This window comes from Tenrec ecaudatus, chromosome 8, assembly GCF_050624435.1.
Source record: "Tenrec ecaudatus isolate mTenEca1 chromosome 8, mTenEca1.hap1, whole genome shotgun sequence".
Classification (NCBI taxonomy): domain Eukaryota; kingdom Metazoa; phylum Chordata; class Mammalia; order Afrosoricida; family Tenrecidae; genus Tenrec; species Tenrec ecaudatus.
The window spans coordinates 87,533,832-87,558,847 of NC_134537.1; the positions used below are offsets into that span (position 1 = coordinate 87,533,832).

General features: G+C 40.2%; 1 protein-coding gene across 1 annotated transcript in view; it reads right to left on the bottom strand.

The window, feature by feature from the left end:
- Positions 1-13,555: 13,555 nt before the first annotated feature.
- Positions 13,556-25,016, bottom strand: part of ADAM28 (ADAM metallopeptidase domain 28) — an 83,099-nt gene continuing 71,638 nt past the window's right edge. The window contains exons 17-23 of the mRNA XM_075557208.1: positions 22,896-22,976; positions 22,504-22,582; positions 18,405-18,513; positions 17,267-17,345; positions 15,010-15,075; positions 14,446-14,511; positions 13,556-13,723 (exon numbers count right to left, since the gene is read on the bottom strand). Of these exons, the coding sequence (XP_075413323.1) occupies positions 13,556-13,723; positions 14,446-14,511; positions 15,010-15,075; positions 17,267-17,345; positions 18,405-18,513; positions 22,504-22,582; positions 22,896-22,976 (648 nt within the window). The remainder of the gene's footprint in view (positions 13,724-14,445; positions 14,512-15,009; positions 15,076-17,266; positions 17,346-18,404; positions 18,514-22,503; positions 22,583-22,895; positions 22,977-25,016) is intronic.

Sequence of the window (25,016 nt, forward strand, 5' to 3'; positions counted from 1 at the left end):
AAAGCAAATGGCTGTGCAGTGATAAAAAAAATGGAACCAGAGCCACATGGTATAGAGCCATGATGGTTTTAGATAGTAAATCCATTCAACCGCATAGTTAAGTATACTCAGATGTATATACTTTTTAAACGCTATAAATACTTAGTTATTTTAATGTAATTAAAATTTGCTTAATGATGAGAGATCCTAGTTTAAGAAGATGTTATTATGTGGTTTCTTAACTCATGATATATAGCTCAATTTCAAATAATAACTACATTTTAGTGTTCAAAGTTAAAAATACACATGAAAGTGTAGAAGGCATATCATGTGAGCCAATTCCTTTCTCGTTGCTTGGGTTCCTTTCTGCCTGGGCATATCCAGAGTTCTGGCCTGGCTAAGCAGCCAAGAATGTTTTATGGAGCACCAAAGAGCTGCCACAGTGACAAGCCGGACAAAAATCAGAATGAGGTTTTCAAGCTGTCCCCTGAGGTAGTCAATTTATTGTGCCAACCTGGCTGATAAACACATGTGGGTTAATTGAAGGGCGGAGGGATAAATGGCTCGGTGGTGGTTATACCAGAGGATGTACAGCGGTGCAGTGGGGATCTGGAGGCACAGGGAATCTAGGACAGACGAACCCCTCAACACCAGCGGTGGTAGTGGCGACACCAGGAGGGAAGGGCGTGTAGAAAGGGAGAACCGATCTTGGAGATCTATGTGTAAGCTCCTCTCTGGGAGATGGGCAATGGGGAGGCGGGTGAGGGGAGACGCCGGGGAGTGTAAGATAAGATATAATAATTATTTATAAACTATCAAGGGACCAGGGGTGGGATCGGGGAGGGAGGAGGGTGGGGGGAAAAAAAGGGAAACCGAGCTGATTCCAGGAACCCAAGTGAAAGGTGAATTATGAGAGTGATGAGTGCAACGAATGTATAAGGGCGCTTTGCTCAATTGATGTATGTACAGATTGTGATAAGAGTCTTATGAGCCCCAATAAAAAGATTTAAAAAAACTCTTTCATATACATAAGAGTTTATGTGGATTTGTTTCTCTAATGTACATATTCCCCAAAGCAGCACCAACAAGGAAACTTCTCTTCCTTCTCAGTATCAGAAAAAACTGTGTGTCTTAGGATTCATCCCTTTTTATTTATTTGCATGTTTTTATTTTTTATACGAAGCTGCTTTTCTCCCGTCTTAATCCATGTTAGTAGTTGGTTTGTTCATTTTTATTGTTTCATTTTTATTATTATCCATCTTTTACTTATTTTTTGACTTTTTATTTATTTATTTTTATCAATTTGGATCAAAACTTGTAGCACATACTTTTCAAACATGTAAGACAGTATGTATTTTATATTTCAATTTGTAGTTTTATATATTTCAATGAGATGATCAGATCCATGTCCTTATTATTCCGATAACTTCTTTGCCCTGTACCGTTCTTAACTATTTGCTTCTTTTGTGTTGTGTATTTAAACCTCCTTGATTGGAGATGGACAAATGTACATGTATGCTTCATGAAAGTAGTATTATTACCAAAAGGTAATCAGACTTAATACAAATAGGGAACCCAAAAGCTGTGGTTCAGTTGATCCTTTATGGACGATCTGCCATTTCCGAATATACCATATCCTTTCTGAAATCATGTCTCCATCCATGCTCTTTTCCAACCTATTACCTTCCAACCCAATGCCATTATCTTTTTGCACCTGAATTGCTGCCTATCAGTTAAGTTGTAGTTGGCATCTTTTCAGAGACTTTTTATGCTCTATCCTGATAAAGTTTCTTCACATTCTCTTGCATTCATGTCACATCTATTTTAGCCATTATTTTACTTCTATATTTGACTATGGTTGTCTTCAGAAATGAGCCACAAATATCTGGACAAGAGAGATGGAGGGTATAATACTTTATTCACAATGGAAAATAGTAAGTAGGGACTTTGTAAATGCTAAAGGAAATGACCAAGTCAGAGGACATTTTCTAAAGACAGAATGGTCATAGATTCCTGATGGAAGACTTTTGTTAAATAAACATGTACTGATTAGTAACTATTTGCCAGGCCCTATGCAACCCACCAGCCACTCAATGGAGAGATGAGGTTTTCTGTGCCCATAAAGGTTTATGACCTGAACAGTCACAGAGAGTTCTATTCTGTCCACCAGGGTAACTAGGAGTTAGAATTGACTCAATGGCTGTGAGTTTAGTGTGTGTGTGTGTGTGTGTGTGTGTGTGTAATACTAACCACTGGTTACAAGAAAGAGGAAACATCAGAAATGATTTTCAGAAGTGAACGGTCCATGACACAAATGACTTGGCTGCAACATCAGGTAGTTTTCACTTGGAAAAGTGTGTTCAATAAATTATGGCTGAAGATAGACCTGTCTACCAGTTGTCTATAGTCGTAGTGTTAAATACGCAGTCCTGTTGCAACAGAGTGTTTCTGTGGCATGTGACGAGCTAGCATCTCGGATTCACAAGACTTGGATGCAAGTGCTCATGTGGGTGCCCTGGCGATGTAGCGGATGTGTGTCTGACTGCTCTCTGCAGGTTCAGCCCTATGAGGTGAGCAGACTCTTGAAGGGAGAAAGATGAGGTTTCCTGCTCCCATTAGATTTACATTGTTGGAAACCCACAGGAGCAGTTCTATTATGTCCTACAAGATTCTCTCTGTGTCGGAATTGACTCAATGGCACTGAGTTTGAAGTCCTCGTTACAATACTTTCTCCTTATGTGACCAAGACATGAATCATATCCTTGTCTTTATCTTGATTTTCTCATCTGTACAATGGAATTAATGTACAGAGGAAACAATAACACACATGGGATTGTTATCAACGTGAAAGGAAACCATACACACATGCCTACAGAAACACACTAACTTGTATAAATCAAAGCATGCTCAACATATGTGAGCTTTTTCTACTGATCTGTGATCCTGATGAAAAAAATATACTATCAAATGGACAGCTGGCTATTATTTCATTTCCCCCCTAATAGTACTGTGAAACCAGAGCTTGTTGATTTCTCCCAGTATAAATTCCAGGTCGTTGCACAATTTGGTACAGTGTTTGACTTTTTAGCCAAGGAATTATGACTGAGGTTCAGAATTGATGTGAGAGAAGGATACTAAATATGCTTTATGGAGCCAAATGCTAACAGCACATCAGAGGAGGACTTGCAAGACATTAAAGGGAATAGAGGCTTGCTGATGAAGTATCTGAAATCGAACCAGTGACCTAAGGGTGTCTGCTGATGAAGTATCTGCAAACAGCTAAGCATCCAGAAATCTGACCACCAGCTTGAAGACATGCGATGCAGTAGAAGTCTGCACAGAAAGGGTTATGCCACTGACTGACCCAGTGGCCAAGCCATCCTATGGAACCATAATTGATAGACATACAGGCCCTGCATTTCTGGACCATGACCATCTCGCTTTTCTCTTTGTATTTCATGCTGTCTTTACCTATGTCTTAGTGAACCCTATTTGGAAAGTGGAAAGTTATGTATTATTAATTCTGTTTGATCATGAATAAAATTATGTACACAATTTAAATATTTTGTTTATGGTTATAAAGCTCATTATTGGGAGAGCCAGGAGGACTCTTTGCTCTCTTGCAGTGTACCCCCACAAGCTCTAACTTGTAATTTTCTATTTCTTCTACTTTTAAAATTTTAACACCTCTATTGACATATAATCCACAAATATACAATTCAATAGTTTAAACAGATTAAAAAGAGTGGGGTCCCCACCCCCACAATCAATTATGGTATATTTTCTTCTTTCTTGTACTCATTATTATTTGTTCCTCTTTATATTTCCATTCAATTTTTTCTTGTTTGTATCCCCTTATTTTCATCTAAGATGTCAGCTCTCCTATGGATCTGTTCTCTCCTGTCATTGGCATACAAGATTAAAGAGCTACCTGCCCTGAATTATGGATTTTATTTATTTATTTACAAATTAAAAATATAACTCCCATAAAGAGTTAACTCTTAAAAACCCACTGGGGCAATTCTGTGTCCTTGAGAGTTGGAATCAATTTGATGGCTGTGAGTTTCCAGATGATGAAACAATCTGACTTGGAGGGAGTACACCCAGAATGCTCATTGGAAGTAAGTAAATAAGGTAAGATTTTATCTCATGTACTTTGGACATGTTATCAGGACGGACCAGCCTCTGGATAAGCAAATCATGCTTGGTGAATGAAGAAAAGAATCCGTGAAAAAGAGGAAGACCATCAGTAAAATGAGTTGACACAGGGGCTACGTGGGCTCAAACAAGGCAATGCTTGTAAGAATGGCTCAGGACCAAGCAGTGTTTTATTTCTATTCTACAAGGAATTACTCTGTGTTGGAACCAATTCACCCGCATCTAATAATAACTGTCCAGAATTGGCTCCTGAAAGCTTCACTCCATTACATTTACAATCAGTCCCCAAAGACTCACAACTTCAAAGATCCACTTTACAGCAGCCGAGGACCTTTAAAAGTCATTTTGAGAGAGGGATTGGCAAACCTGCTCTCCTCTGAGTCAGAATACTTGGCTTGCGAGTTAGGGACCTTTCCTAGGAAAAAAGGTAACTGTTTTTTTGCAAATTTGGGGCCTGAGCTCTTCTTGCTCAAATATTATTGAGACACTGTGAGGAAACACTTTATTTTGCATGTATAGACATTTGTGAACTTCCTTAATTACTTATTCCCAGAGTGAATTTCAACTATGAATTTACTCAGATGTTTTGTAAAACCAGAAAAAAATAAAGGCAACATTTTACATAACTCTTTCTAAGGAAAATGGCAATACTCTAATTCAAACATATGTATATAAAATTTTAGGAACAAAGTGAGTAAAATAATCTTTTCAATTAAAGAAATACAAATTAAAACAAAAATAAACAATTCTAGAAAATGAGTGATGATAACAACCAAGTAAGAATAAAAACAATGAAAATTTAAATGGGTATCTGGAGACACAGAAATTGCTTTCACCTGTTACAAGTAGAAAATAAATATATTAAAAATAATAAGTCAAAGGGAAATGTCCATGAAACAAGAAGAACTATATGGTGTCTGACTACCATTACTGAGTATTTTGATCAAAGCTTTTATATAAGAACTCTGACTAAAAAATGAGAAATTTAGAAAAGAATTTTAAAGTAGTATGGAATTCTGACTTCAGGCTGGATGAAGTCCTAAAACTTTCCCTAAAATAACTTTCATATATTAAATAAAAATATCTGCTGAGATCTTCTTAAAACCAAAAGGAGTTTAGTTTGATTAATAAATAGTGTTTGCCCTGAGCAGTGTGTACTTCTACGCCCATAAAAAGTTCCAGTCTCAGAAATCCACAGGGGCAGTTCTCCCCAGGCACCGAGCGTCGCTACAAGTCAGGATTGACTCAGTGGCTTTGGAATAGAAGATCAAGTAAGACAACCTGAAAGATCATATAGGAGCTTAGGAAGCAGAAAATTGATGTCAGCAGGGGAGTAACACCTTGGAAAGCAAGTCAAAGAGTAAAGAATGTGCATGCAGAAATTGTTGAATTGGTGGACTATCTTCTGTGAATATTCTGAACCACAACAAAATTAGGATGAATTACAAAGGAAAAAATATATTAGTGGAAAGCTCAGTTAGAGGACTGGAGAATGAATCACTAGGCCATCAGGAATCCCAGCCCATAGCATGCAGCAAACTTGATGAATGCAGAATGCCTGTGTCCCTCAGTTGATGCTCCTGATGTCTCCACTTTGGGCACTGGCTCGCGCTTCAGTCAGGAGCTAGCATCACCATCGTGGCTTCCAGAGGATCTCAACCTTATTTCCACTTCCTCCATTACATATTTCACCTCCTCATTTAGAATTCTGAGACTGTACCTATGAAAGACAAGAGTCTCAGCCACAGTTGTGTCATAGTTGCAAAAGAAGCTAGGGAAGACCCAGCTTATGAGTTTGGCTACTAACTTCCTGGACAGCAGTTCGAAGCCACCAACCACTCTACGGGAGAGTGATGGGGCTTTCTGCTCCTGTGAAGATTCGCAGTATCACAAGGTCATAGGGACAGTTTTTATTTTGTCGTATAAAGTCTCTATGACTTGAAATTCATTTGATGGCAGTGAGCTGATAAGAGGGGAGCTGTGTTACCTCTGTGACTTCCAACAATATAGGAATCTTCCTGGTCTGAAGGGTGCCTGCCTCATAATGTGCAGATAATAAGATATACTAGGCAGATGATATGAATGGTAAAGAGAAACAGCTAAGGCAGGATGCACTGCTAGTGGGAATCTAAATTCAGATAGTCTTTACAGCGCCACATTGACAATGTATGCCAAAAATCACGAAGACCTTGGATGCAGCCATCCATGTTGTGAAATGCAATCCAAACGACTAAGTCAATAGAGTGGAGCTTGTGGTGGCTCCCTGCCAGATTCCTATCAGAAACCTACGCTTAGTTCTTCAATTACGGGCAGGGCTGCCCTCAGATATCTTTCTCCTTCTTGGGAAACACTTGTATTGATAGTCTTCCTGCACCAGTTCACTCATCCTTTCAAAAGCAGTCTGCCTCCTATGATTTGTTGGAAGGAGTTAATACAAGTTCAACTCAATTTGCCCCCACCCAGCACCAGTCTGAATGGCCACTCCAACTTCAGAGACCCAGTGGGGTAAAGTAGTCCAGTCTCTCCCCTCTCTCGCCCAGCTTCCTTTCACTTCATGATACCAACGTTGCTTCTGAAAGCTCACTAATAAATCCTCCGGTAACTTTATAGCACGCTAGAGTCATTTCCCTGGGCATCCAAGTTGCAGCAGAAAGAAGTGCTCTAATATGCTATATACACAAATGTTTATCCCTGTTTTAGGTACTCAGTAAAATTTGGGGGGGAAAGGACTTAAATATAAAATAAAAAGATATTTAGTAAAGTATAATGCAATTATTAATAAAAGGTCACAGACAGGCATTGATATCATCTTTTAAATGTGCCACATGTTTCTAAATAATATTTAGTAATAATAAAGTAGCATAAATGATAAATTAACATGTAAATTATATGCCAGAGAGAGTGAATACATGCAAGAAAATTATATTTCTAAGTTCACATTAATTGCATTTGGGCATGCTAATAGGGAACGTTTTTCTAATCTTAGTACTTTCTCTTGTTTTCTACATTAGCATGTACAATGAGTTATAGGAGAAAATGACATAATGTATACAGTATATTTGTCCAGATTTGCAGAGTATTAATTATTACAAAATATTTATGTTTTAATCTTTTATAAGGTGAAAGAATCATATATAACTCAGATATATGAGGCATATAATAATAATAGTAATTGTAATATTCTATTCACCTTGATGGCATTGTTTGGTAAGTATTGTTTCAGCAGTTTAAACCCATGAACCCCTTGGTTGGAAAAAGATAGGGCTCCTATACAGATTTATAGTTTCAAAACTCCTACAAGGTGTCATTATGAACCAGAATTGATGCATGGCTGTAGTTTTGGTTTGGGATTATTGTTAGGCATAAGAGTCAACCCCCCAGACACCCCAGTGTCTCAGATTTTCCATGGCAAAGGAAGGCTTCCCGTGGAAGCAGGAGAAGAGTACAGATGGAATTCTAGGCCAGATGTGCCAAGAGAGTGGTAGGTGTTGGTAATGAAGATGCTCCTCTCACCAGCAGCACGATGGGCTCTTCTCTAGTGATATGGTCTCAGTCTTACTCACAAGGCCATGCCATTTCAGATGTGACTCCGGCGAATCACTCCCTGAGGAGGTAGAAGGAACTGAACAGGGAAGTATTTGCAAGATTTGTTAATGGCCCCAACAACGTCTCAGTTACACTTAGAATTCGTGTACCAAAGCACCTTAGCTTAAGCTTTACCTATAAAGGTTTCCAAAAATGTCTAAGGATACTAAAGATTAGTCTGGATAGGATTAAAATGCAATTTATAACATGAGGATGAAGCACTTGAACATAGCAAAATACCACTTATGAAACCATTGTGTTTTGAAATAGGAAGATCACAATACCCAAAAGATGAACTCTCATGCAGTAGTTACTGTGTTCTTAGATGTCATCCACTCAATCCCAATTCACAGCAAGCCTATGTATAACGGAAGGAAACCTACCCAATTCTATGTAACCCTCACGGTCATTGCTATGATTGAGCCAAAGGTTGAAGCCATTGTATTGATTCATCTCATAGAAGGTCTTTCCACTGACTGTTTACTTCACCAAGCATGATGTCCTTCTCCAGGGACTGTTCCCTCATGATAACATGTCTGAAGTACAGTTTCACTACCTTGTGTCAAAGGGAAAAAATCTGTCTATACTTCTTCCAAGAAATATTTGTTCATTCTTCTGGCTCTCACTCATGGCCCCTGAGCTGATTCCATCTCACAGTGACCCTATAGGACAGTATAGAACTGCCCTTGTGTGTTTCTGAGATTGTAACTCCTTTTTAAAAAATAAATCATTATATGTGGGGCTCTTATACCAATCCATAAATCAATTGTATCAATCCATACATCAGTTGTATTAATCCTACATCAATTGTACATATGTTGTCATCATCGTTTCCAAAACATTTTCTTTCTACTTGAACTCTTGTTATTAGCTTTTCTTTTTCCCTCCCACCCTTGTGAATGCTTGATAATTTATAAATTATTTTCATACTTTACATTGTCTTCTGTCTCCCTTCATCTATATTTCTATTGTTCATTCCCCTGGGGGGAGGGGGAGTTGTACATCGATCCTTGTGAACCTTCTCTTCCTCCTGAAAAGCAGCTAGTGTCTTTGAATTGCTGATCTTCGCCAAAATGAAACCTGTTTTCCTAACGGGGCTCCTACTGACAGTCCATGTTGCTGCTGTTAGTTGCCATCAATTAAGCTCTGGCCCATAGTGACCCTATGTATGCAGAATGAGAAATGCTGCCTTGTCCTGTACCATCCGCCCAAAGTGACAATATTTGATCCCATCATTGCAGCCACTGTATCAATCCGTTTTGTCAAAGGCCTTCCTCTTTTTCACTTTCCCTCACATTTGCCAAGCATGCTGTGTTTTTCCAGGGACCGATCTCTTCTGATGTCTTGTCAAAGTCTGAGATAAAGTCTAACCATCCTTGCTTCTAAGGAGAATTCTCCCTGTACTTCTTCCAAGACAGATTTCTTTGTTCTTAGGCATTCCGTGGTACTTTTAACATTCTTCACCCAGCACCATAATCCAAATGTATGTGCTGTTCTTTGGTCTTCCGTATTCCACGGCCAACTTCCATGTGCATATAAGGCGATTGTGAAAGTGATGGCCTGACTTCAGCATCCTTTAGTCCTCAAAACAACAGCTTTGCTTTTTACATTTTAAAGAGATGTTGTTTTTTATTTTCAGAAGATTTTCCCAGTGCAATATATAGTTTAATTATCTGACTGCTGCTTTCACGGGCTTTGATGATGAATCCAAGTAAAACGAAATCATCTGGAACCTTAATATTTTTGGTTCCTCATAATGATGCTAATTGGCTCAGTGGTGATGTTTTTTTGTTTATTTCTTCATGCTGATGTATAACCTACACCGAAGACTGTGGTTTAATATTCATCAGTAAATGCTTCATGTCCTCTTCATTTTCAGTAGGCAACGTTGTGTCATCTCCAATTTTAATGCCGTTTTCTTCATATCATCCAGGTTCTCAGCTTATTTACTCAGCAGATCGAATAAGTATGATGAGCGGATACACATGAAGCACGCTTTACATGATTTTGAGCCACTCAGCATCTAATTGTTCTGGTAACATTCTTGGTCTAAGTCAGCGTTTTCACAGTGGCAACACTGCCCCCTGTAGGTTCTGCAAGGATCCTGAGGGGCGGCTGCAAAAACAGATGCTTCTCATGCCATCCTGGATTACGGGCTACAGTGCAAGTATTTTCAGTTAGCAGGGAGAGCTGAGAAATCTTTTTTTTTTTTTCCTGAAAGAGGAGGAGTAGGAAAAATAGTTTGGGAAGCTATGGTCTAAGTCCAGATTCCACTTAAGCATGATGAAGTATTTTGGAATTCCTAGTCTTTGCAATATTAACTGTGATTTGCCATGATGTGCACATTAGGATGCCTTTGCATAGCCAATAAAGCAAAGTAGTAACATCTTTCTGAGGATCCCTGATGGCTCAGTGGATTTCTAGGCTGAAAATCCCAAGGTGGGTGGTTTGAACTCATAATGACGTAGAAAGCATAGTACATGATAATGGCGGTGGCTACTTGATGAGCTACAAGAACTAGAAACCCCAATTTGAAATGGCTCAGATACTAAGAAAATTTTATTGATCAAATAACAAGAAGTTCCTACAAAGCATGGAGTGACGCCACCATTCATCAATCCAGCATTCAGGGGCAACATTCAAGGATCAGGTGTTATTCTTTTCATCTTGCTGCTGTATCTGATTCCCTGTATCAGTCTTGCCCTCCTAACACTCAGCGACTCAGTGAGGTTGCCACATTCGCTGATGGGATGTCCAGATGCCATCTTCCAGAACACAGGAGAGAGGGATCTGTTCCAGAAATCCTACCTCCCTCCCCACTCATTTCATTGACCAGGGGAAAAAAGGAGTTTCATGGGGGTATCTGCTTACCTTCAAATCAACAACTGGTAGGAGAAGTGAGATTATTATGATTATTTTAGAATGATAGGAATGTATAACTGGATATGAAAACAGTTCTGAATATGCAAGCAAGAAGTGGGGTATTTGGCAGCCAACCAATTGTGGTTGTTCCACCCCCACTCAGCTAAAAGAGTACTGCTATTAGACACTGTGGTTCCAGTGCTGATAGACTATCGGACTTCATTTTAAAAGTTGGGAATCTGAACGTTTATGCAAGAACTCCTGATGTTGAAAATATTGGTAATAAATTGGAAACAGTTGAAAACACTATGTGGCCAAAATTTTTCGGGCCAATTGGAATACATCTTCAGGGCAGACATGACCTGCTGGTCAGCAGTTTGAATCTGTCTTTTATGATACTAATTTAACTAATTAAAAATTTAAACAATTTTTTATATAGAAGCAACGGACACTTTAATTTTACTGGTAATTGAGTTATGTAAATATCTGACAGGACTATTTTAGCTAACAAGGACATTGTCACTACATAATGTCAGAGACATATTAAACAGATCACATTTATACCATTTTGTTCTAAACTGAAGTTCTATTTTGATAAGTTAGTGGTTAAAACAATCAAGATGCTTCTATTCACTTATTAATGGTTGTATAATTTTTCTTTCACACTTCCAAGTTTCTTGTGAATTTTTTTGGTTTATTTTTCATTAGAAAATTAATTAATTTCTACCAAAATGAGAAAATCGGGGTATTCAAAATATGTGAGCAAATATTTGTCAGTATCACAATTAAAAACAAGAAAAAAACAACACCAACAATACATTAGAGTGGAAATTCACCAAATGAGATATTTCAGCTTCAGACCTGCAACTTCAGAGTTATCTTTCTGTCCAAGAATATGGAGAACAGAAAACTTTAATGCATACGAAGATTCTTAAGGAATGTCTTTCCTGAGAAGTCTTGTCTGATCTCTTCAACACAAGAAATGAATCAAGAAAGGATAGCTCCTTGGGCATCACAAGCAAACCGTAGTAAGAAAAATGTGCATTTCTTCTCAATCCGGATTGTCCAGACTTCGAAGTTGATTGCTTGGTCAACAATTCTTGATGAGTTGTTGCTTCAGACTTTTGGATTTGAACCCTAAATAAAGCAAAACAAAACTCTTAAAAGATCACCTTTCTCAATAATTTAAAGATTTTATATTATATAATTAAGAAATATAGACAGTCCCCAAATTATTTCTTTAATCAGATTTGTATGCAAATTGGAAAAGTTAGGTAAGATTTGTATCTCATGTCAGTTAGTCACATGTGTGGCTTAGTCTACAGTATACTTTTCCATGCGTAAGACAACATTAAAGAATTGCCACCACACTAAAACATCTTTAACAAAATAACACAATAATCACCATTCTATTTTGATGCACCTGTTCATTATTACTCACCATTGCCTATACCACAAATTTTAATATAATAGGCTGTGCTGAGGTGGGTTCTTGACTATGGTTTATGCGGAAAGTCAGACATTCAAACATTCATAACCCAGGGATTTCCCATATTATACATAAAAGTAATTACTCATTGGTGTACATCCTATCCCACAGGCAGTGGGCATATCAGTTATGAAGGGGCGGAAACACTAAAGGAGAGAAGATGGTAGAAAAAACATCACACTGGGACCTATATAGCTGCCTAATTAGAATCATGCGAAGAGAGCGGGGAACAGCAGTTGAGAGGTAAGATGCTAAGCGATTTTGAGTTGAAAGGTTTCATACCTTCCCATCATCCCATTTGGAAGATTTCTGAGAAACCACGGAAACTTAAGTCACCCTACCTCTCTATTTTCCACCTTCCTGTTTTGGTTAGTCATCAAATTCAGAATAAAGACATTCAGATCAACACTCACCATAGAATCATGTAGCTATCCTTCTTAGTGAACGTCTTTTATTTAAAATATATTGTAACAGTTTTATTGGCACATAATTTATATATCATACAATTCAATAGTGGAATCACATCAAAGAGAGTTGTACAATCAGTACCACAATCAATTTTAGAACATTTTCTTCTTTCTTGCATTGATGATTAGCTCCTCATTTCCCCCAACCTCCCTGCCATACCCGTTAATCCACTTCCCGTCTCTACAGATTGGCCTATCCTGGATTTCATATACCAAAAAAATACATAAAAACCAAAGCCAAAGGAACATAAAAGCTAAAAGCAATAATAACACAAAATAGAGCTAAACCTCCATCCAAAAGAAAGCAGAACATATTAAAAACTAGAACAACTTTAAAAAGAGTCAAAAGGGAGAATAAGAATTCGTAAGGGGGGTTCCATTGGAGGGGGCGTGTAAGGGAGCTGATGTCAGGAGTTCAAAGAGGAAGAACATACTTTGAAACTCATTGTGGTAACAATTGTGCAACGCTGCTTCATCCAACTCTGGAATGATACATCTGTATTAGCGCCCAGTAAAATGATTTTGAAAACAAGGGGGCTCAAATGATAAGGTGTTACATCTTAACCTCATAAAAGTGGTACAGTCATCTTTGCAGTGCGCTCTGCACGCTAGCTCGGCTGAGTGAACTTCTTTGAGCAGGCATGGTGGAAATGTCCCTCTCTACTACTGAAAGGGCAACCATGACCGGTTTGCACATAAATAGAACAGCTCTTACCTTAGAAGTAGAGCATGACTTTCCTTTGGAATTAGCAGCGGGAAGTACTTTTGTGTTTTGATGCTACAGTAGGGATAGAAATACAGTTAGGGTTTAGAAATACTAGACTTTCACCACTAACCCACTGCCATCCAGCCTATTCCAATTTCTACAAACCCCGGTTCTAAAGGCTCTACATCTTTACGGGAACAGACTCCTCACCGTTCACTAGAGAAGCCCGTGTCTGGCGAGTTTAACAGCCAGCCTTGGGGGTTGCAGTCTTAAATTTACCCTCAGTGCCCCCGGGGCTCGAGGTTAAACTTATTTCCACATCTGAAATCTTTCTCGAACCCCTATACACCCATTCACACGCTCCTCCCCCCTCCGCGTCCCGTTCAAACTCTGGCGACTCTGCTGGGACCTCGCACGCTCCTGCTGGGACGGGTCTGACCGCAATTGTTGCCTCTCAACATTAAAAACCAACCAAACCTGACAAAGAAACCACGCATGTTGACACACGGAGGAGGGGCTTAGAAAGTCATGGAAAAATTCCATGATATTTTCATTCCATTTTCCCATGAATTTTTAAAGCTCCCTCATAATAACCGAAGACTGAAGGGGTCTGTGTGAGCGCGGGTGATTTTCCCACAGAAAAGGTAAAAACATTCCAGGGGGAAAAAGACTGAAATTTTACCCCATTCTCGGGTCTCATCTATTCAGAACTGAGCGCTCTACCAAACAAGCAAACAGTTCAGTCGTGGTTGATTTTCTATCCCTTACTTCAGATTTACCTATATGTAGGCAGCCTAATTTCCATACCTCATCTCCAACAGGAAACTGTGACAAATACTTAAAATGTATCATATGACAAATAAAAAGTATCATTTCCATGGTAAACTTTTAAATCCCCACCAAATAATGATCTAGCCATGATCCTTTGGAGGAGACAGTACACCTCACACAGAAGAGGGACTCTTAGCGACTATGGAACAAGAGGATCCTTTCTCCCAATCAGGGGTGAACACCCACCGTACCATATAGATCGTAATTGGCATCATTCCCTCAGATATTCCTGAGACAAAGGCGCTGTGATATCGCAGATGAATGTAGGGAGCACATACCATGCTAAAGAGGCACCATCTCCCGGGGTACACATATGTGGACAGGAGACATTGCAAAACAAAATCACTCCCAGACCATCTGATACTTACGAGGAAAGAGGAAGATGATGCAGATGTGGGGATCGGTGGCGGTGGGAAATTCGGCTTGGTAAGCAGCTAGTAGGAAGATAAAAATGTTTCAGAAAGACGGGCCTTGAAAACAGGTGTGCTAAGTGCAAGATAGTAAATCATTTGCCCCAAATGGAGATTTATGGCCCTACCGATGGCCATATTCAAAAGCTGCAAGTGAATTGCTTTTGCTTAATTTCACTTACAATTCAGAAATATTTTCAATCACAGTGGACACATAATAGCAGGTATGAAGCAGATTAGTTGCTTTCTTTCTGTAAACGAGTGATGCGCTACTTGGCTGGGCAATCAGAGGTAGGGGAATTTAGGAGCATAAAAGAGATGCCCATTTTGTATTTTCACATGCAAACAGTTTATATTTTTTATCTTTTCTCCTAGCCTCGGTTTTCAAAAACTGATGCAAAAATCTACGTGTTGCATATTCCTATTCACAAAGACATGCGCATTCTGATCCTGGAGGCTCCGGCATCACTGGCATGTTCTAGGGGCGGGACTGGGGGGTGTTTCAGAGACATGAACACTCACAATGGAAGCTGGAGGCTCATTGCCTTCAAGTGGCATCTCGGGTATGTGGAGCTTCACCTGATTCAACTGGAAAGCAAATCGTATGTTAAAATAGAAGCGTATGAAATGTGGCTTCAAAATAAACATTGCTTTCAAGGCAGGGCTTTCAGACCAAAGGCGAACCAAAGAGACCAGACTGGAAATCACTGTGGCCCAGCGGCCCCATTTTGGAGTACTGACCCAGAATTATCAAAAACGGGTGAGATTGCATTGACCTGATGGCAGTGGGTTTGGCTTTTTTAAGTTTCCATGGAAACATTATCATCCACTTTGCTATCAGTAACCAACTTTTACTTTTCTCTAACATTTCAGAACAGAGTCAGGGACTTTGCTGAGTGACTGATTACGTGTGGGGCTGCTAACGGCAAGGCCTGCAGTTTGGAAGCCTAGTCCCTCCATGGGAGAAAGTTGTGCTTTCCAGTCCTGTACGGATGACAGTCTCAGGGCAATTCTATCCTGTCCTTTAGGGTCGCTGTGAGTCCTTACAAGCTCGATGGCAGTGAGCTGAGCTTTGGGAGGTTACACACATTCTTGGCGGCTCACCCAAAGGTCAGCAGTCAAAGCTCACCAAGTGCCCTGTGGAGAAATACGTGGCAGTCAACTTCCCTGGAGGCTTGCCTCGTGAGAACCCCTCGGCTGCAGTGCTACCCTCTTCCCACAGGTCCCAGTGAGTAAGCCTCAACTAAAGTGCAGGAGGCTTTGTTGTTGTCGTTGTCTCCATATGGAAATGGCAACAACAACAAAAAAAAGGAATCAATTTAGGGTTCAGAGGGAGAAAGGCATCCAGTCGCTGCTTCCCCTGGCTCTCTTTAAAGTCTGCTAAAAAGAAATAAGGAACCAAGTTAGAGTTCAGAGGAAGGGCAACATCCAGCATCTACTTCCCCTGGCTCTCTTTGTCTGGTTGCATTTCTTGAAACGGAGAGTCGTTTTACCCCAAAGAGAGCTCCTCTCTTTGCATTTAACCAAGGACAGAGGAGGCTATCTTGAAGTTTATAGTTACAGAGGCCAATGAAACTCACTGCCATGGGCTTGATCCCAATTCAGAAGGAGCCTATAGGGCGGGACAGACATGCCTCCATGGGGTGGTGAGACTTCATCTTTTTCTGGTGCTGCAGCTGATGGTTTCTAGCTGCTGACCTGGTGGGTAGCGGTTCAATGCATACCCCACCCTCTATGCCTTGGGGGCCCCTGCAGAGCCTGCAGTCATTGCACTGTGTTAACTACTGAGATGGATTTACAAAACACTGACAGGTAGAAAGGATAGGTAGGGGTCGGAAGAAGAGAAGGGCAGAGTCACATAGTTGGACCTATGACCAGTAGGTGGCGCTGTCTGGGTAGGGGTGAGGTGCCACCAAAATGACTGTATACCAAAAGTTGTGTATTTCAGTAGAAATTTGTCAGTATTTATAAAAGTCTACCTATTTAAGTTATAAAACCAAAACATCGTTCATTGGCTGAGTTTAACGACCAACAAAAGAAAAGAGGAAACCCACAGTCATGCAGTAGGTCGTGTCTCAAAGGGACCCTAAATAGGAAATTTCCAAGGCTGTAAAGAACGGATTGCCTCGTTTTCCCCATGGAGGGACTGGTAGGTTTGAACCACCACCCTTGTGGTTCGCAATACAACTCTTACCCAACATCGCCTCCAGGGTTCCTGAGACTGGCTTTGATATCAATATACTTGTAAGGCTGAAACTGCTTATTTACCTATGTAACTTTCTGACATTCTGATTACAGTTGTCAGTGTTACCTAACTGCAACAATATGTGGAATCATGCAGTTTTTTCTGAATGAGCTACAAGTACAATCTGTCATTCTCTTTGTTGACAGTATTTTTATAATCATTGATTTTGTCAAATTTTCCATGTATTTGGCTATAATATCATGTTATATATTATTTGTAAATCTGCATCAATCACTGAAGAGTTTACAAAAGGAGAAGAAAAATAGAAGTTTCTACTCAGCTACTAGTAATCTTGAAGCTAATAATGTAATTCGATGTAGAAAAATGTTATCAAATATTTTACTATACTTATGCACTCTAAGAAAAATACATTGTAAATGGAAAGGTATATCTGTCACATAGTATCCTATGATTAAAACTGCTAGAGAGCACTGAGGCTGCTGTGTGCTCCACGGGGCAGGGAAGTGACAGCGTGAGTTTCTGCCCTGTTTGAAACCAACCCACCAGACCAACAACATAAAGTACAACATCTACCTCCTGGGGTTGGACGGCTTTCATCTTCTGGGGCTTCATCTTCTGATTGTGTGCTTTATCTCCAGGGCTGGATCGTGGCCTAGAGTGAAAACATGGCAAATAAATGGACTTAACAGTTCCTCAGCATAATGGGGGAGACGATCAAAACCGATCGTCTTTCTTTCCCGTTGGTTATCTTTGGTTAATGATTTTGATATGCTACATAGGGAAGGTCTACTCTTAGTGTCCTGTTAGCAGCCTTCTTGTCCAGTCATTTATAATTACCAATAGTGATTTTCATTTGAATTCTCTTCAAAGTCCTGATTCTAAATAGTGATGATGTTGATGCCTGATTTGTATGAAGTGATTTTCATTGATGTAGTACATATCCTAAAATTGGAATGGGAGAATCAAGCATTCTTGTAAAAGTGCAAGAAAGAATCTGTAGTGTCAAAACCCATGCTCCTAAGATGAACTGATCTAGGTGTCAATCAAATTTCCATTTGAACTTTGTATGATTCTACTCTAATCATTAACACCACTGGGTTTCCATTTCTATAGCAGGAAAAATGCAGTGTCTGCCCTTATAAGGTTGTTGTAAAGAGTAGATATATATGTATTCTTATATATAAGTACAGCGCACTTTTATCTGTAAGATTGCACACCTTTCAAATCTGTAAAAGTAAAATAACAATAACTCCCTCATGACGCTTTTGTGAAGAATGCATGCGACAGTGACTCTAAAGGGGCGTGGTACAGTGGGTGGCATATACTTGTTACCACCAGGGGTCATTGAGTGGACTCTGACTCGGCGCCACTTCACGTACAATCTTTTTTTTTTTTTTGGCTAATTAATCACGTACAATCTTATGCCACATGCTGATCAAGAAATGTTAGCTATTGTATACTTGCAGGAATATCATGATCTCTAATAGTGGGAATTATTATTGCTGATGTTGACTGTAAATGTAGGCACCGACAAGAAAATTGAAGCACATTTTGCAGTAAAGAATTTTCTAGTAAAATGACACTCAGACTTTGCTCCAAGAAAAGAAAAAAAGAGAAATATTTCTAAATATTTGAAATAAATCAAATTAAATTTGAGAAATAGGTTAAATGGGGGAGGGGGGTGGTGTCTTGAAAGCAGACAAAGGCTTACCTTTGAACTTTCTTCTGCTTCCCTCTGGTGCTGTGGTGCCTGCCGACTATAGCAACCACCACAAATATGACTGCCACTGGAAACAACACCCCAACCACAATGGAGAAGTCTGCAGGCCAGAGGAGAGGGGTCTGGTCAGTGAGATAAAAAAAATTTCATGTCTAGTCTTCTAGTTATTATTATTTTACTGTTTAGTACAACTTCCATCTACCCTTCATCCAAGGAGCATGCATCACCTGGAAAATCTCTCAGAAGCAATAATAAAAATGTATATTGATCTTGTTGGTTGCAACAATACTCGTTTGTTTGAAATGAATTTGTCACGAAAGACTTCAAGTCCATTTCAGTTTTACTTTCCTCCTCATCTTTCTTTCTTTTTTGCCACTCAGATCAATATTGAGGTTTGAGGGATAAGGAATCTGGAGAGACTTTTTTTTTAAGAAACATACTGTATATTATACAGCCATCTCAAGAAAAACCATCAACAACAACATCCCATTATACTTTCCATAAATGTGATTCTCTTTCTTTCTTATTTTGTTCTCTCTCCATCCCCATATCCTTCCCTCTTTCCTCAATATCCTATATCTCCCTCTTCCTGCTCTTACCCCTGTCCTAGTCATCACAGTCTCCTCAGAGTCATCACAGTCTTGTTTTTTGGTGTACAACTCATGTTTTTTTTTTCATTTTTCCTTATGCTAATGATGTAATAATAAGCATTGACTAAGTTTGCTAAGCATAATGTTATCTTATTTAGTCCATGTCTTGTGATGTATAAGAGAGTTGTCATTATTTATTACTGGTGCATAATATTCCATTGTGTGAATGTACCAGCGTGTTTATCCATTCCTCTATAATCAGGGTTTTGGGTTGTTTCTATGTTTTTGTTATTGTGGAAATTGCTTCAATAAACATCGGTGTGCATATGTCTGTTCATGTTGTAGCAATAATATTTAGATAAAGGAACTAAGTGTCGAGGATTTAATATGAGACAAAAATAATTATACTACTGAGATTTTTTTCAATAATTGGAAATCCAAGGGTTTGAGCATGGGAAGGACATGCCGAGGAAGGAGAATGGAAGAGCAGGGTGAATAATTTTTCAAATGCTCCCTTGCAAGAAAGAAAGAAAAAGAACCTGACTCCTGAATATTGCAAGCCTGGCTGTAGGTGGAAAAATGAGCAGAGATGCAAGTCAGAGACTCGGTAGAGATGCAGCTAGGTGTTCTCATAATGTTTGTCCATATTGGAATGCGGTACAAAGTTATGCAACCCATTAGTAGCTACTAAATAATTCCACTTACATAAAATTCAAAATCAGAAAACAAAATATATTTAGGGAAATAAATATATTATGAAAAAAGCAAGGATGCACTCTGCTTCAATCAGCACCCACTAGTTTGTTGTTAGGTGCCAACAATTGTATCTTGGTTCCTAGAGACCACATGTGAGAGAGGAGAACTGCCCTGTAGGCCAGAGTCCCTTTGAGAGCAGCTCTCTGGTCTTGCTCCCATGGGGAGTACTGTGTTTGTTTAAACTCCCAATCTTTACTTAGCATCTGAGCATGTAATCTTTATTCAACCATGCCTTCTCATGCAAATCTACTTGTGTCAATGTTGTGTAGTACTGATGACAACAGAAAGTTTGTCCCATTCCTGACCTCTCTATAATTGATTTTGAATTCCATTGTCTTTTGGGGATAGAAAATATACCTTCGTAGTATTGCAATTCTTATCTTGCATTGGGTAAATCTCCTGAAGAGATCTTTATAAAGTGTTAAAGTGCAAAGATGTCATTTTGAGGACTAGGTTGTACCTGACCTGACACATGATGTTTTTCAATTGCCCTATATGCATGTGAAAGCTGAACAATGAATGATGAACAAGACCAGAAAAGAGTTGATGCAGTTGAATTATGATGTTGAAAGTATCACAAACAGCTACACGAAGAAGGTTTCTTAGGAGTGATGGCAAGACTTCATCCTAAGTATTTTGGATATGTTAGTAGGAGAGACCATCTCTGGATAAGGACATAAGGTTTGGTAAAGTGGAGGGGCGGCTAAAGAGAGGAAAACCTTCAATGAACTGGGGTGACACAGTGGCTCAAACATAACAATCATGAGACTGTTGCAGCAGCAGGCAGTGCTCCGTTCTACTGTAGATCGGGTCCTGATGACTCGGAGCCAACTCAATGGCACCTAGTAACCACAACAGCGCAGTAAAGTGTATTTGGTGACCTCATAAGAAGGGAAGTAGTAGCATAGAGGATGGACAGATGTTAATTTGGGTGAAGCTGGAGATACTAAAAAAAACAAAAACCTCACGGATGTAGAGTCAACTTCGACTTATAATGACCGGAAAAGACAGAGTGGAACCACCCTTGTGGGTGTCTGACATTGTAGCTCATTATAGCCTCATCTTTCTTCCATGGAGTGATTGGTGATTTCAAACTGCTGACCTTTTGGTTGGCAGCCCAACTCATAACCTAGTATGCTACTAGTGATCCTGAAGAGAGAGTTAGACAAACCGCCACATAGAAAGGTGGTAAGGAACAAGGCAAGGTACTGGGAGGTTTGCTAAGTTGGGTAAGTTGCTGAATGCAAAGATGATCCTCTGAAAACTGAAGAAGTAGTGGTGCAGTTTGCATTGTGGTGGTGAAGAGTATTGACAATGCCAAGGACTGCCCAAAAGACAAACCAGTAAGTGTGAGAAGAAACATGGCCAGACTGGGTCTTAGAAGCAAGGATAACAAGGCTTCTCCTTACATACTTTGGGCATGTAGTCAGGAGAGGCCAATCCCTGGAGAAGAACATCAAGTTTGGTAAAGTGGAGAGGCAATGAAAAAGATAAAGTCCCTCAATGAGATAGATTAACACCCTACCTAATTCACAATTAAAAAAAAAAGGCAAACTAACCAATGGGAACAACATACCAATGAAACAAACAAACAAAATACCCCAAACCCATTGCCATTGAGTCATTTATGTCTCATAGTGACCCTACACAATGCAATGGAATAGCGGAAGCAAGGTGAACAATCAGAACGATTGAACTCAGAAGGAATAGAGATAGCTCAGAGAAAATAACTGAAGTTAAAAAAAACTAGACTATATAATCACAGAGAGTTTTAAAGAACATTATATCTATCCATATAGAATGTTTAAACTTCAGAAAATATCACTATTATCACATGCAAGAAAATTATGCTGCGGATCGTCCAGTATACCAACAGGGAGCTGCCAGAGGTTTGGGCCTGATTCACAAGAAGATGTTGAACAAGAGCTCACTGCTTGCGTAAACTGGATCTTGGCTGAAAGCAGAGAATACCAGGAAGATGCTTGCTTGTATTTTGCTTACTGTGCCAAGGCAATTAGCTGTGTGGACGATGATTTTATTGGGATGGATCTGCAATCAGTGCTCATGGATGCAGCAGTCGAGAGTCTTTTCATCACAAGACAAACATGTAGCATTTGATAACTCTGCTGCACATGACATCTTTGGAGTATTGAAATGAAAGGATGTTACTTTAAGGACTACAGTAGGCCTGACCCAGGCCATGGCATTGTCAACCACCTCATATGTATGTGAATGTTGGCTATTGAATAAGGAAGACTGAAGAATAATCAATACACTTGAATTGTGGTGATGGCAAAAAATATATCGAAAATATCATGGACTGCCAACAGGCTGAACAACCTGTTTTTAGAGAAGTAAGGTGAGAGTGCTCCTCAGAGACAACGATGATCAGGCTTCATCTTACATACTTTGGACATGTTATGAGGAGAACCCAGTCCCTGGAGAAGGACATCATCCTTGGGAAGATAATGGCCCTCATCGGTATGGATCGATACCCTGGCTTCAAAAAGGGGCTCAGGTATAGGAACAATTGTGCCAATGGTGCGGGACTGGGCATTGTTTTGTTCTGTTCTGCACAGGGTGACTGTGAGTCATTACTGACCCAATGGCACCTCCCCAACATATCGCATTTCCAATATCTCAATGTAAAGTATTTCAGCCAGAGAAAAAGGAGACAATGAAATCGTATTAAATCATGGACGAGATGAGCTGCTTTCTCAGACTAGATTGGTAAAGTTACCTACGGAAGACCATTGTGGAGTCTCCGCAGTCTGGTGGGGCCCAGCCTTCTTTACACTGGCACTGCAGCTCGTGGTCACACACCTAGAGGGGAATGATCGGGTTAGTTTCCCTGTCGGGCCGAGCACAGCAAGGACTTATCCACTAAACGGGCAGGACAGAAAGATGACCTGCTCTATCTTATTTCATTTATTTACAGAATGTATGATCATGATATGATATCACTATCAGTAACCAATGTATGGCTCTTTGAAGAAATAATGCATTAAATCGCACTGCTGAAGACGTAACACAATTAATGCTAATCATTGATGTTGAAACAATTACTTTAGTCTCATCACAGATGACCAGAAATTATGTAAGACTCAGACAGCTTAACAAATCATTAAAAACTTACAGCATGTCCTTTGCATTTAGAGGAACAATTAGTTGATTTGTAGGCCCTCTCAATATCCACACATTCTGCATTAATGCAAACCTGAAAGTTAAGTGAAAAACAGACAGTTAACATTAATTTCTAACCTGGTTTCAGTTATGCAAATTTTTGATGGTAGGGTTTTTTTCTTATAATTTATTGGTTAAAATTATTGTTCTGGAAGAAATGATAAAGTAAGAGAGCTGACCAGAAGTAGTCAAAGGGTCGCTCCAGAAGATAATGTATTTCAATGAACAGTGAAAAGACCTGGAGGAACCCAAAAGGATTCTATTGTGTGAGATCACGCTTGTAAAAAGTCAAGACAGGGTTTTTACATTAAACAAAATATTTTTGATGATTACCAGAAGTGAGAGGGTAAGAGGAAATAAATTACTGACTGTAGGATGGGCACAGATTCATTTTAGTGAAGAAGGAAAATGGAGAGGAGAGGGGAGGAGAGGGGAGGGGAGGCGAGGGGAAGGGAGGGGAGGGGAGGAGAGGGGAGGGGAGGCGAGGGGAGGGGAGGCGAGGGGAGGGGAGGCGAGGGGAGGGGAGGCGAGGGGAGCGGAGGGGAGGGGAGGAGAGGGCAGGGGAGGGGAGGGGAGGGGAGGGGAGGGGAGGAGAGGGGAGGGGAGACGAGGGGAGGGGAGACGAGGGGAGGGGAGGGGAGGGGAGGGGAGGAGAGGGGAGGGGAGGGGAGGGGAGGGGAGGGGAGGGGAGGGGAGGCGAAGGGAGGGGAGGGGAGGGGAGGCGAGGGGAGGGGAGGAGAGGGGAGGGGAGGGGAGGGGAAGAGAGGGGAGGGGAGCGGAGGGGAGGGGAGGGGAGGGGAGGGGAGGGGAGGGGAGGGGAGGGGAGGGGAGGAGAGGGGAGGGGAGGGGAGGGGAGGAGAGGGGAGGGGAGGAGAGGGGAGGAGAGGGGAAGGAACAGGAAGAGGAAGGAAAAGGAGAGAAAGGATGTGTCTGCTGGGAGGGGCTCCGGGCAGAAGCTCTCCACTGTTCAGAAAAGATGCTTGAGAAAACTTTCCCTTTTGTGTCGCTGCCATTACTACTTGCATGTAGCTTAGAAATGGGGCAGCAATCCTGGACTGTGAATATAACCAGTCTGAGTGGAAGGTCAAGACACATTTTAAAGGAATCTAGTTCACTTTACCATGAATTAATCACTCTGGCAGTTACATAATCTCCTGTCCACTTGTGAAAGGGTGGAGGCTAGCCTGTCAATCAAGTTGAGGCTTGACCTCATTTGGAGGCATGAAGAAGAAAAATAGCTCACTGGAGGACAGATAAACTATCTGCTTCGTATTTCTGATGACAAGACACACAGAGTTATGCTAGGACCCTGAAGCTGAAGGAGCCATGGGGAGAGCCCTGTCAGCGCTGAGATGCCTCTACCGCCACTGGATCCACAAGACTTTCCACTCACTGGCCTGTGATCTTCCTGCACTCAGCATTATTGCATATATTGTGTGAGTCTGAAGAGGACTTTATAGATTAGTATCGGACATATGGGCTAATATCAGACTTATGGATTTGATTTGGACGGGGCTGGGATGTTTTCTCAATATTCCATTGCTCTTGTTTATAAAGATCTTTCTTATACACATGAGTGTCTATGAATTTGTTTCTCTAGCACACCTGGACTAAAACAATCACAGAGGAAGCTTAATTCCTCTGCTTTTACATTTTGGGTTATGTGAAGCAATGACTGTCCTCCTGTTTGTTTGTCACTTGCAGTTGGTTTTCTGTTTCTCTGTGTCTTATAGTGCCCTAGCCTAAAACTGATACAGCATGTGAATTGATATTATAAGATGACAGACATCTCAAGGAATATTGCAAAATAAAATATGAATAATATATTTATGATCATAATTAAGGGATAAATAAAGGGAATTTACTATCAAGTAATTGTTGTAAATAATGTTTTCCAACAAAGATAAATAAATAAAGATATGCAGGGCTTACGATTGAAGCAGTTCATAAAAGTCGACAGATATGTTAAGAGAGTTAGACATGAGATTCTGGTTAAATGGTCCTCTGGCATGTCATTCTCATGGAAGGATCTAGATGCACAACACCCTTTATCATGTCCCTGTGTATAAGCCAC